General features: G+C 41.1%; 1 protein-coding gene across 2 annotated transcripts in view; it reads left to right on the forward strand.

Annotated features, from left to right (window-relative positions):
• Positions 1-12,157, forward strand: part of SHLD1 (shieldin complex subunit 1) — a 107,466-nt gene extending 95,309 nt beyond the window's left edge. Inside the window, exon 3 of one of the 2 annotated variants that reach the window (XM_065921474.1) lies at positions 6,432-12,157. In XM_065921474.1, coding sequence (XP_065777546.1) covers positions 6,432-6,874 — 443 coding nt within the window. In that variant the 3' untranslated portion in view covers positions 6,875-12,157. The remainder of the gene's footprint in view (positions 1-6,431) is intronic. The other variant, XM_065921476.1, reaches the window with a different exon arrangement.
• Positions 12,158-12,441: the final 284 nt, after the last annotated feature.

The raw sequence follows: 12,441 nt of genomic DNA on the forward strand, positions 1-12,441 counted from the left end.
AGTTTACCTCTGGTAGATAGTTGCCCTGGAAGCAATGCATGCAAAAGCATTGTGATGTCAAGCCCCATCCTTCCTCCTTTCTTCTTTCAAATCCTAAAGAGATCTACTCACCATGGAAAGCATATTGAAATAAAAAGGGAAATTCCACCCAATTTACATAATGCCAGAATTATTAGGATTGGGGCCCTCGCTGAGAAAATAAAAAACCTTCTCAAAGCCTGGGAGAAAAGGAATGCATGGTGCAAACAGGTGACCCCCTTGAAGGGCATTCACTATGCAGGTATCAATAGCAAAAATGCCTTCAGTTCAGTTCAGTTCAACTCAGTCGCTCAGTCGCTCAGTCGTGTCCGACTCTTTGCAACCCCATGAACTGCAGCACGCCAGGCCTCCCTGTCCATCACCAACTCCCGGAGTCCACCCAAACCCATGTCCATTGAGTCGATGATGCCATCCAACCATGTCATACTCTGTCATCCCCTTCTCCTCCTGCCCTCTATCTTTCCCAGCATCAGGGTCTTTTCAAATCAGTCAGCTCTTCACATCAGGTGGTCAAAGTATTGGAGTTTCAGCTTCAACATCAGTCCCTCCAATGAACACCCAGGACTGATCTCCTTTAGGATGGACAGGTTGGATCTCCTTGCAGTCCAAGGGATTCTCAAGAGTCTTCTCCAACACCACAGTTCAAAAGCATCAATTCTTCCGCGCTCAGCAAATCAATCTGTTACACCTCTGTGGGATTCAGCATTCCGTTCCCGCTCCTTCCAGAATCCTTTGAGCCACAGTCACTCCCTGGGGATGTGGGGCACTACTGAAATTTGGGGAAAGGATATTCTCTGATATATGGGATTCTTCCATGTGTTGTAGGATGTTTACATCCTGGGTCCCACTCACAAAAGCATCCCCAATCTGTCCCTAGAGTAGACATTTCTATCCCCAGTTGAGAGTCCTACAAGTCTGAGCTCTAGCAACAGGTAGAATAAGGTGGGGTTTGAGTATATCTGTGAGGATGCTCCACAGAGCAGGAACTAACCAAGTTATCAGATATCCATCTTCTGTCTGTGTGTAGGTACATCAGGAAAAGAAGTGGCTGGCTTTGTAGACTGGTGAAAAAACAGTAATATATCCAGAAGTTCACCACAGCCACATGATTAAAGAGGTGACTTTGTAGTCGGTGGTAAAGCAAATTTTAAAAGGAAATTAAAGTCTGAAATGAACTAGAAGCAGTGTTCAAAAGAACTGACGTAGTAAATAACTCAATCCATATTGCCATTACTCTTCTGGAAAGGGGAAGGAGGGTCTCTTTGAAGATGAGTTGCCAGCTGCTTGACATTTGCCTGAAAATAGAGGTGACAGGCTAGGTTTTTAGGTTCTTCCATGGACACTGAATTTCAAAAGTTAAATGAAACACAGATGAGAAGTTTTAAATCTGCATATCCAAGTTATTGACCAGCTATTTAATAAGTACACACACTAATACTTGGAGTGTCACTGCGTAGCTCTCCTTCTCTCCCCACTTCTTCCCATTGACCCTCCCCAGCCCCTGGCTTCCTGCCTTTACACCCAGAACCAGATCATCTGTGGGAAAGAAGGTGGAAAGGGGCACCTCGCCCTGCCATGGTGGGATCCTTCCCTTTTCCCTTTCCCCTCACCTCTCTAATGGCAGTACGTATGTTAGGCAACTGTATTTGCCAATCCCTGCACTAAGGCTTTTATGATTGTTTAAATTTTATAGTAGGCTACCCAAAGAAATTTTAACAATTATTCCTTCACAGGTTTGTTTTAATTTTTTTTCTTGAAACAATCTCAAACTCATAGAACTTTGCAAGTATGATATAAAGGTTTTTTTTTTCCATGATTTGAGATTAAGTTGCCAACTTGTTGCCTACCACCTCTGATTTTCCTACAAATAAGGACATTCTTCTACAAAGTCCAATGAAACCATGAAAATCAGAAAAGTAGCAGTAACACATTACTACCGTCTAATCCCCAGACCCCATTCAAGGGGCCCAAGAATGTTCTGCAAAAGGAGCCAGAGGAAGTCCCATGCTACATTTAGTTGTCCTGTCTCTGTTGTCTCCTTCAGTCTGGAACAGTTGCTCAGCCATTTTTTGGTTTTCATGAACTTGGCACTTCGGAAGAGTATGGGCCATTCATTTTGTAGAATTTCTCTTGATTTGGTTTTGTCCGCCACTTCGTCGTAATTGGCTCAGGCGCTGCACCTTTGGCAGGACCCTCCGAGAAGTGATTCTGGGCCTTCCTGTTCACCAGATCAGGTCACACATGATTTTGATTTGTCCTGTTACTGATGTTGCTCTTAGATCCCTTGTGTATGGTGATACCTGCCATGCTTCTCCACTATATACAAAGTTATTCTTTTTCCTTTCATAACTAATAAGTATCTTATGGTGAGGTATTATGAGCTGTCAATAGCCTGTTTCTCATCAAACTTTCAATTATTTTATGGATTCATGTTCCGGGCTTATACTTCCCTATCACCAGCCTGGAATCAGCCATTTTTCAAGTTGGGTTAAGCGCGTTGCATGTATTATCTTAGTCAAATCTCACAACATGAGAATCATGAGCTGATAACTGGTAGTATTTCCATTTTTCACATGAACAGACTGAGTCTCAGAGATGTTAATTAATTTACTTAGTGTTTGCACAATTTGAACTTGGCAGAGCTGGGATTTGAATTTGGGTCTACTTGACTTTGGAAACTGTGTTATGAATCACTCTGCTTTAGATGATCCCAAACTTTCCACTCTGTCTATTCACGTCACCTTCCACATTATAGAACCTATTGACCTATATGGATAAGAAAGTTGCTATTGGAAAGTGTGTTTAGCATTCCAAGTCAGGTGGCTAGGAAGTCGTCTCCTGCTGTTTCTCTGACATCAGGACCAGAAAGAAGCCAGCCTCTGCCTCCCTCACCCTCCACCTATCCAGGAGGCTGCAGATAAGTAAGGGGCTTACTGGGGGGAATTTAGGCAGAAGTTCTGGACATGTCAACAACAAAGGAAATTTCTTTTTCTTTTTAAAAAATTGTATTTTATTTTTTATGATTGAGGGGCCTGGGACATAGTTTTTGGCTTGCTGAAATCTAGTGTAATAGCTATACCATCTCAGCCACTAAATTCTTTAAAAAGTCATGGTCTCTGTTGTCTGTCCCAGGAATCTCTCTGGCCACCCTATGAATTCTCTCTCCTTCTGCCTCCATGCTGGCTCTCAGGCTGCTGAAAATATAGCCAACTATTAGAGGAGGATATTGACACCAGCCATGGAGTTGTTTAGTTTCTTCTGCTTCTTGCCACATGGCCCTTGTTCATTAACCCTCCTTCTGTTTCCATGGTCTCTGATTGCTGGTCCCTTCATAATAAGACTGCAATTAACCTTCTCCATAGAGGCATCCCTCACTATTTCTGCTACATGCTGATCCTTCCCTAACATTGCATTTATCCTTTGTATCCACACTGTCCCCAGTCAATATCATCTCATCTTTGTGTATTTACAACACACACACACACACATATCCTGTGAGTATTTTCCAGTTGTTTGATATCTAGAAGTATGTCTTCTCTTTCTAATTGAGGTCTAGTTGAAGTGTGAGTTTCAGGTGAAGGCCGTGGTCTTCAGCATCCTCTGTGTATGTATTTCGTAGCAACTTGTAATGAGTTACACTGATATTATTAGATTGCTCTTAAATGTGTGTTGAATCAGTGAATGCTTGTCCACATGTGACCCTGCATGTGTCTCACAGAACTTATGTCCACTTTCTTTTTGTATACTCTAGTGCTTTGGATTATACTTCTCCATTCCCTGTATTACCATAGAAGTTCTGGGAGAGAGATCATTTAGTAAAACTCTTGTTTTATAGACGAGAAAGCCAAAGCTCAGAAAGATGTCATGTCTACCTGGTAGGAAAACTAGAGTCAAAGCATCAATCCTGCCTCCTTTTCTAAAACTTCACCCAATGCGTCATTCAACTTTTTCATCGTTAGCAAGTACAAATGTTTTTATTATAACTATTAATTGAGTTATCAAGGGTAGGGTGTGTGTGGAATTAAAGCTAATAATTTAATAAAGCTTATGTCATAGTGAAAAAAGGAAAATATATCTTGATTTAAAGTATGAAATTTTAAAGAATAAAACTGCTAGCTGTATAAGGAATTTTGCAGCTTGCAAATTAATTTTTTGTATAAAGTCTTTTCTAGAACACATCAATAGGACCATTGATTCAAATGACCTGAAAGATGCCTATGTTAAGAATTAGGGTGTCCAGAGAGGAGCAGGTTAGATCAGGAACTAAGATTTGTCTTTAGATCTGGTTTCTTCTTTATTATTAAATCACTTAGTTTATTTGTTACCCCTCCTTTATAAAGCACAAAAGTGATAACTTTAATTTAGAGGTAAAGAGTCTAAAAGATTCTCACAGGGAGTAGAAAAGAAAATGTCTGAACTGTATAAAGGCCCAGAACTGTATGTTAGGGGTCATTGCTGTATTTGTGCCATGAATTCCTTTGGCATCTGGTGCAGCCTCTCAGCTTCTTCTCAGAATAATGTTTTTAAATGCATAAATTAAAGTATATAGGATTACTAAGGAAAAAATATTGAAATATAGTTATTAAAACATTTAAAGAACAAAGATATGATATTGTACTCAATAGATGATGCTTTTTACTAACACTTATAATAAGATCTAGTATCAGAAGTAATAACTATGGTGATTTCAGAGCAGTGTGTCTTCAACTACTCAGGCTGCCATAACAAAGTGCCATCAGCTGGGGGCCTCACACAAAAGAAATGCATGTATCTTCTCACAGTTCCGGAGGCTGGAAGCCTGAGGTCAGGGTGTCAGCATGGACTTTCCTTCTTGCTTACAGAAGATCACCATTTCACTGTGTGCTTACATGCTCACATGTCCTTCCCTTGGTTCTTGCACATGGGGGCGGGAGGAGGTGGGAAGGGGAGAGAAGGATCTCCTCCTCTTCTTATAAGGCCTTCAAGTCCTGTCTGATTAGGGCCTCACCCTTATGACTTAATTTAACCTTAATAACCTTAAAGTCCCATCTCCAGTTACAGTCACATTAGAAATTAAGCCTTCAGGATACGAATTTGAAGGGACAGTTTGGTTCATACATAGTGATAAGCATAAGTGATATTTTAAAACATCTTCAACAAAGTTTAATATGAAATAAAAATAGCTGCGATCTGTTGGTAACAGAGCCGCAGACGCTGCTGCTAATAAGTTTGTTACCCACATTCTTTATGGAAGGAAATTCTTAATTTCAGGTAGAGGTTAATGAAAATAAGGTTTTTCCCCCATTCTAGTTCATATACACCCTGAACTTCTATATAAGGACTCCCAGGTTAAGAACCCCTGCCTGAAACATGCAAGTAAGGTATTCTTATTGTGAGGAAACGAGTGGCATAATCCCTAGATAGTGGGAACCGATTCTGAAATCAGGTGATTCTACCCATTGCCAGTTACTAAGGAACAGTTCAGTTCAGTTGCTGAGTCATGTCCGACTCTTTGCAACCCCATGAATTGCAGCACGCCAGGCTTCCCTGTCCATCACCATCTCCCAGAGCTTGCTCAAACTCATGTGCACTGAGTCAGTGATGCCATCCAACCATCTCATCCACTGTCGTCCCCATCTGCCTCTGCCTTCAACCTTTCCCAGCATCAGGGTCTTTTCCCAATGAGTCAGTTCACATCAGGTAGCCAAAGTATTGGAGCTTCAGCATCAATCCTTCCAATGAATATTCAGGACTGATTTCCTTTAGGACTGGCTGGTTCTCCTTGCAGTCCAAGGGACTCTCAAGAGTCTTTTTCAACACCACAGTTCAAAAGCATCAATTCTTTGGCACTCAGCTTTCTTTATGGTCCAACTCTCACATCCATACATGACTACTGGAAAAACCATAGCTTTGACTCTACAGACCTTTGTTGGCAAAATAATGTCTCTGCTTTTTAATATGCTATCTAGGTTGGTCATAACTTTTCTTCCAAGGAGCAAGCGTCTTTTAATTTCGTGGCTGCAGTCACCATCTGCAGTAATTTTGGAGCCCGAGAAAATAAAGTCTGCCACTATTTCCATTGTTTCCCCATCTATTTGCCATGAAGTGATGGGACTGGATGCCATGATCTTCATCTTTTTAATATTGAGTTTTAAGCCCGCTTTTTCACTCTCCTTTTTCACTTTCATCAAGAAGCTCTTTAGTTCCTCTTTGCTTTCTGCCGTAAGGGTAGTGTCATTTGCATATCTGAGGTTATTGATATTTCTCCCAGCAATCTTGATTCCAGCTTGTGCTTCATCCAGCACCAAGGAACAGTGAGTGTGTTAACTGAAAAGAAATATCATTTGCTCTTGCCTTGCTTTCTGTTATTTTAAAATATGTGTTTGAGGATTGGAATGTGTTTTGTCTTGCAGACAACAGTAACCTAAATACTGAGCAAAATGATTCCTGGACCTCTGAGAACTCCTGGCTTTACCTTTCTGTGAAGGGCCAACCAGAAACCAAGGAAGAGGATGATGGACTTCGGAAATCTCTGGATAAATTCTATGAAGTATTTGGCAGTCCACAGCCAGCATCTGGAAATTCACTCTCCACATCTGTCTGCCAGTGTCTGTCTCAGAAAATCAATGAACTGAAGGACCAGGAGAACCAAAAGTACACCCTCCGCAGTTTTCAAATGGCTAGGGTCATCTTCAACCAGAATGGCTGCTCCATCTTACAGAAACATTCCAGGGACACCCACTTCTACCCACTCAGAGAAGGAAGTACATCTCTACAGGATGAAAAGCTGATGCCAGGACTTTCAAAAGATATTATTCATTTCCTCTTGCAGCAGAACTTGATGAAAGACCAGTAACTGGTGCCTGGTGGTGAGAGCAGGTGTATGGGGGCAGGAGGGGGGTATGCCTGTGGCCAGTACCATTGGTGCATCTCCCAGAACCCATCAGGTCTCTTGCAGGCTTGGTGTGCCCAGCCCCCAGCTAAGGGCTTTGCAGGCCAAGGCTGGCATCTGTGATCTGGTCCTGGAGCCAGTCCAGCCCAGATGGAGAGCCGGCAGTGTCTGGTGGTTTTATTGCCTTTAGGCCATCCGTTTGACCTAAGGCCAGTGACCAAGTGGTTTGGGAATCCAGAAGTCCACCTTCCTTCTTTCCAGGAAGGACATGCTCTGAGGCACGATTCAAGTTCAAGAGCTCCCCTCCTGGTCAGGTCAAAGCTGGGGTTTCACTATCTCACCCTTTCCTGACTCCTTCGTTTCCCTGCCCTCCTTCTCTCATTCAATTACTGGTGTCTCCTGGGAGTATTTCCATAATAAATCTCCTATACCTGAACCCTTGACTCAGAGTCTACTTCTGGAAGAACCTGACCTAAGAGAACAGTCTTCCATTCGATGAGTTTTTTTTGGGTTTTTTTTTTTTTTGGCCCCACTGACTAGGGATAGAACCTGGGCCCCCGGCAGTGGAAGTGTGGATTCCTAACCACTGGACTGCCAAACAAGTCCCTTGATGAGTTAGGTTTTTTAAAGGGTACAAAGCCTTATGGTGAATCAAATACAAGAATTCAATCAAGTTGTAAAACTGTGCCCATGTGACTGTGAACGTGTGTCCCCAAATAATCTAACTATGGTTCCAAAAGCTCCATCACATCTTACTCATACCTTTGCTTCTCCAACGCCAGAGTTTCCTGTTTTATACTCACTGGGTATGGAAGGAACATTTGAACCATCTAAAATAAGAGCTAAGATTCGCAAATTAAAAGAAAAAAAGTCTATTCATCTCCACCAGATTGTAAATGTGAGAGGTGAGAAAAGAACAAATGTGCACCACTCACCAAAGTGTGTAAACTCATTTATGATATGCCAGATTGATGGGTGCAGGCTTGTCAACTTGTGGTGGAAGCGGAAAAGGAATCCTTTGCCCAAGTGGACTCCTTCCTCTCATTTTTGCTTCCGCCTGCCTGTTGCCCACACCCTCTGTCACCCTCTGAACAACTGGTGCCTCACCCCTGTCCTGCCCTTGTTTGATCAGTAGCAGCTTCATTTTTTAAAAAAGTTTTAATTAAAAAAATTTTATTGATGTTTAGTTGATTTACAGTGTTGTGTTAGTTTCAAGTGTACACCAAAATGAAGCAGTTACACATACACGTATACCCACTCCTTTTAAAATTCTTTTTCCATGTAAGCCATTATAGAATATTGAACAGTTCTCTGTGCTCTACAGTAGGTCCTTATTAGTTATTTATTTTATATATAGTAGTGTATACATGTCAGTCTCAATCTTCTAATTTGTCCCTCCTCCTGCACCCTTCTCTATGTCTGTGCTCTTATTTCTGTTCTTTTTGTACCCTTTTTTTAGATTCCACATATAAGCAATATGATATGATATTTGTCTTTCTCTGTCTGACTTATTTCACTCAGTATTACAATCTCTAGGTCCATGTTGCTGCAAATGGCATTATTTTGTTCCTTTTTAAGGGGAATGGCTTTTTTTTTTTTTTTTTTTTGGGGGGGGGGGGGAATGGCTTTTAAATAGCCCAACCAAGCCTGTGCTGGTAGGTTCTCTCTTCTTCAGCTGCATCCTTAAGGTTTATTTGAGATTCGTTTGGTAGAAGGACATCTCCCAGCACCGAGCTCCCTGAAATTGTAATCGGAAGCCTCGTGCTAATCCCTCCCTCAAAGGTCCTTGGAACAAATTGCACTGAAGTGTTCTATCACTTGACAGGGGGACTATGAGAAAAGCCAGCAACGCTGAGCAATTAGATTTTTAGAAACTCTAGGGGAAATTTAATTAGCATAAGACTCCATAGGTCTCCAGAAAGCAGAATATGCACATAGATCAGCTTACATGTGTATGTTAACAGTGAATGAGGGTGCCCTCTCAAACCAGATGTCTTGCAGATTCTTGACTGGAAAGAGAAGCCTTTTAAAAGTTTGGAATTACACACTATGGCTTCCAGTTCTGGGAGAAACAAATATGGGAACAGTATCCACCTCAAAATACAGCACCACTGGAACAAGACCTAACAGGAAGGAAATAGGAAATGAACAGTCCTTTGAGAAAACAAGACTCCAGATCTTTCTCTGACAACCAGTTATCTACATTTTCTCCATGGGCTTTTCCTATTCAACTGGCCCCCCAATAATTTTCAAACCATGATGACTTATATTTGAAAAACTGCAGGTTGAATTTTGAAGTTGCTAGTTTTATTGTTTTTTTAATGTGAAGTTAATCCATAGATGCCTTTGACTGCTATTGTTGTTTTTGTTCAGTCACTAAGTTGTATCTGACTCTTTGCGACCCCATGGACTGCAGCACTCCAGGCTCCTCTGTCCTTCACTATCTTCCAGAGTTTGCTCAAATTCACATCTGTTGAGTTGGTGATGCTATCTAACCACCTCACCTTCTGTCACCCTCTTCTCCTTTTGCCTTCAATCTTTCCCAGCATCAGGGTCTTTTCCAGTGAGTTGGCTCTTCCCATCAGGTGGCCAAAGTATTGGAGCTTCAGCTTCAGCATCAGTCCTTCCAATGAATATTTGCATTTGGCGTCCTGTAGGATTGACTGGTTTGATCTCCTTGGAGTCCAAGAGTCTTCTCCAACACCACAATTCAAAAGCATCAGTTCTTCATCACTCAGCCTTCTTCAGAGCTTCCCATAGCTCAGTTGGTAAAGAATCCACCTGCAATGCAGGAGACCTCAGTTTGATTCCTGGGTTGGGAAGATCCCCTGGAGAAGGGAAAGGCTACCCACTCCAGTATTCTGGCCTGGAGAATTCCATGGACTGCATAGTCCATGGGGTTGCAAAGAGTCAGACACGACTGAGCAACTTTCACTTTTTAGCCTTCTTCATGGTTCAGCTCTCACATATGTACATGACTACTAGAAAAACCATAGCTTTGACTATATGGCCCTTTGTCAGCAAAGTGATGTCTCTACTTTTTAATATGCTGTAGTTTTAAGCATATTCAGTCACTGAAGTATTGGAGATTACTTTCCATGGCTATCAACAGAAGGAAACTAGATTATTTTGTACTGTTCTTAAAGGACAAAAGATATAAGGTATTTGAATTTCCATACCAAGAAGTAGCCACTTCTACTTGGTGGTGAGATTTTAGTATCAGTGACTTTGTAACCTTGATTAATATCAGTGCTGTGGGTGTTCAGAAAAAAAGGTAAACTCTGAAAGCAGAGAATTTAGAAGTCTAAAAGCCAGAATCACTTCAGGGTTAAAAAAAAAAAAACAACAACAAAACAGTGTGGTGTGTGCTTGCTTGTATCTGAGTAAGTGCTTGTGACAGGTCAGTACAAAATATTTGTTTCCCTGCAGCCTCACTCCTTAATTTGATCTTCATGCTGTTAGGATGGCATTTTCCATTTATCTGTTTTCCTTTAATATAGACTAAGAGATAAGGATATTAAGACTCTGGTCTGTGGCATCATTGTCTAATTCTGCCCTACAGATCACTTCATTGACATCTTAGCCATTGAACATTCTATCTAGGATATCATCTTTGGTCCATTTCAGAAGTCTATGGGAAGATGGATTTGCTTGTAGAAACCTCTGAACTATAAGGAGGAGAAACATATTTTAATATATTTGTGTAACTCTTTTTCACTTTACTAGTCTGTTTCTTTTCATGATGTATGTATGTAATAGATCATATTACTGGTAATTAACAAAAAACAATACAGTGATACTTTTTAAAGTTTTCAAAGTTCAGTTTTTAAACTTTTTATTGGTTTTAGTCATACAGAAGAGTGTTTATAAGTGAACATCTTGAAGATTTTTACAAACTAAACCCAGTGGTCAACCAACATCCCACTCAAGCAACAGATATTACCAGCTAGCCTTGAGTGGAGATTTTCAAAGAACTAATTAGAATGGTTTGCTCAGATCAGTGTTTCTCAAACTACTGGTAGTATACAAAAGAACTTTAGGTGCTGCTAGATGGACAATGTTTATTTTCATTGTTATCTATTCAATTTATGTTAGAAAAATAAAACTACTATGTCAGATCTATACTTCCACAGATATTACATGTTGTTGTTCAGTCACTAAGTCTTGTCTGACTCTTTGCAACCCCATGGACTATAGCACGCCAGGCTCCTCTGTCCTCCACTATCTCCTGGAGTTTGCTCAAATTCACGTCCATTGAGTTGGTGATGCTATCTAACCATCTCACCCTCTGTCACCCTCTTCTTTTGCCTTCAATCTTTCCCCGCCCCAGAGTCTTTTCCAGTGAGTCAACTCTTCACATCAGGTGGCCAAAGTAGTGGAGCTTCAGCTTCAGCATCACTCCTTCCAATGAATATTCAGGGTTGGTTTCCTTTAGGATCGACTGGTTTGATCTCCCTGTAGTCCAAAACTACATGTTTTTTTGTTTGTTTTTCAGCAGAAACTCCTGTATATCCAGACTCCTCCGTTACCTCTTGGAACAGTTCCCCAGAGCTATCTGAGACGCTGCCTTCCCAGGCTGTAGTCCTCAGTAAGGTCCCTGAATAAAACACAACTCACAACTGAGTTGCGTGTTTTTTTCCCAGGGGTCAGTATGAATAGCTGCTTGATGTAAGTCATCACAGAAATGCAATTTTTAAAAAGTGCTGCCGTTTTAGTCTATGTGATTGGTAAGAAACTGAAAAGATCAATCCTGATAACAAGATGTGGGGACATGGCAGTCCAGAATGAAAACACATCACAATTTGCAATTGAGTTAAGTAATGAAAAATTAGAAATATAGACCCAGCCTTGCCACATGCCCCTTCCATGCTTCTCAATGCCCTTGGACTAGCAGCTGGTCCTGCCCATCCCATCGCTTTGCCTTTGCTACAGCCACAGTGACTTCTCAGTTCCTAAACTGGGCCACCTCCTTAACCAACAGTTTTTGGGTAAGACCGTGAATTCCTCAATACGGCTAACCGTCATTTCAAACACCCCTGTTACTGGCCCCATTTTACAGATGGGGAAGCAGGCACAACTTGCTCACCCATGCCTAGCGTGTCCAGGCTGGCAAATGGTGATGCTCATTTATATTTATAAAATAAAATGTAGAAGAACATCTCTAGTGCTTAGAGATGTGTACTAAAGAATTCAGCAGTAAAATGTCGTAATGGTTGTAATTTAAATACTTAAATGGAAGCAAGATGAAGCAGGTATGATCAATTTCATTTGTATGCTGCTTTGTATACTTCCAAATAAATGACAAGCCAGTTTGCTTTTGTCTGCATTTGACTTGAAACATTTTTTTTTCCATTTTCTCTCTCTGTTCCCTTTGCCCCAGGTCACTTTGCAGTGGTTGACTCTCAGACTGCACTTTCTTTCACAGAGGAAAACCACTTTCCATACCTATCAGAGAACACAATCTCCATGAGCAAGTTTACATTCAGAGAAAGCCTTTTTTTTTCCTTTAATTTTTGTTTTTTCTTGGAGTA

Source organism: Muntiacus reevesi, chromosome 2 (assembly GCF_963930625.1).
Source record: "Muntiacus reevesi chromosome 2, mMunRee1.1, whole genome shotgun sequence".
Lineage (NCBI taxonomy): Eukaryota > Metazoa > Chordata > Mammalia > Artiodactyla > Cervidae > Muntiacus > Muntiacus reevesi.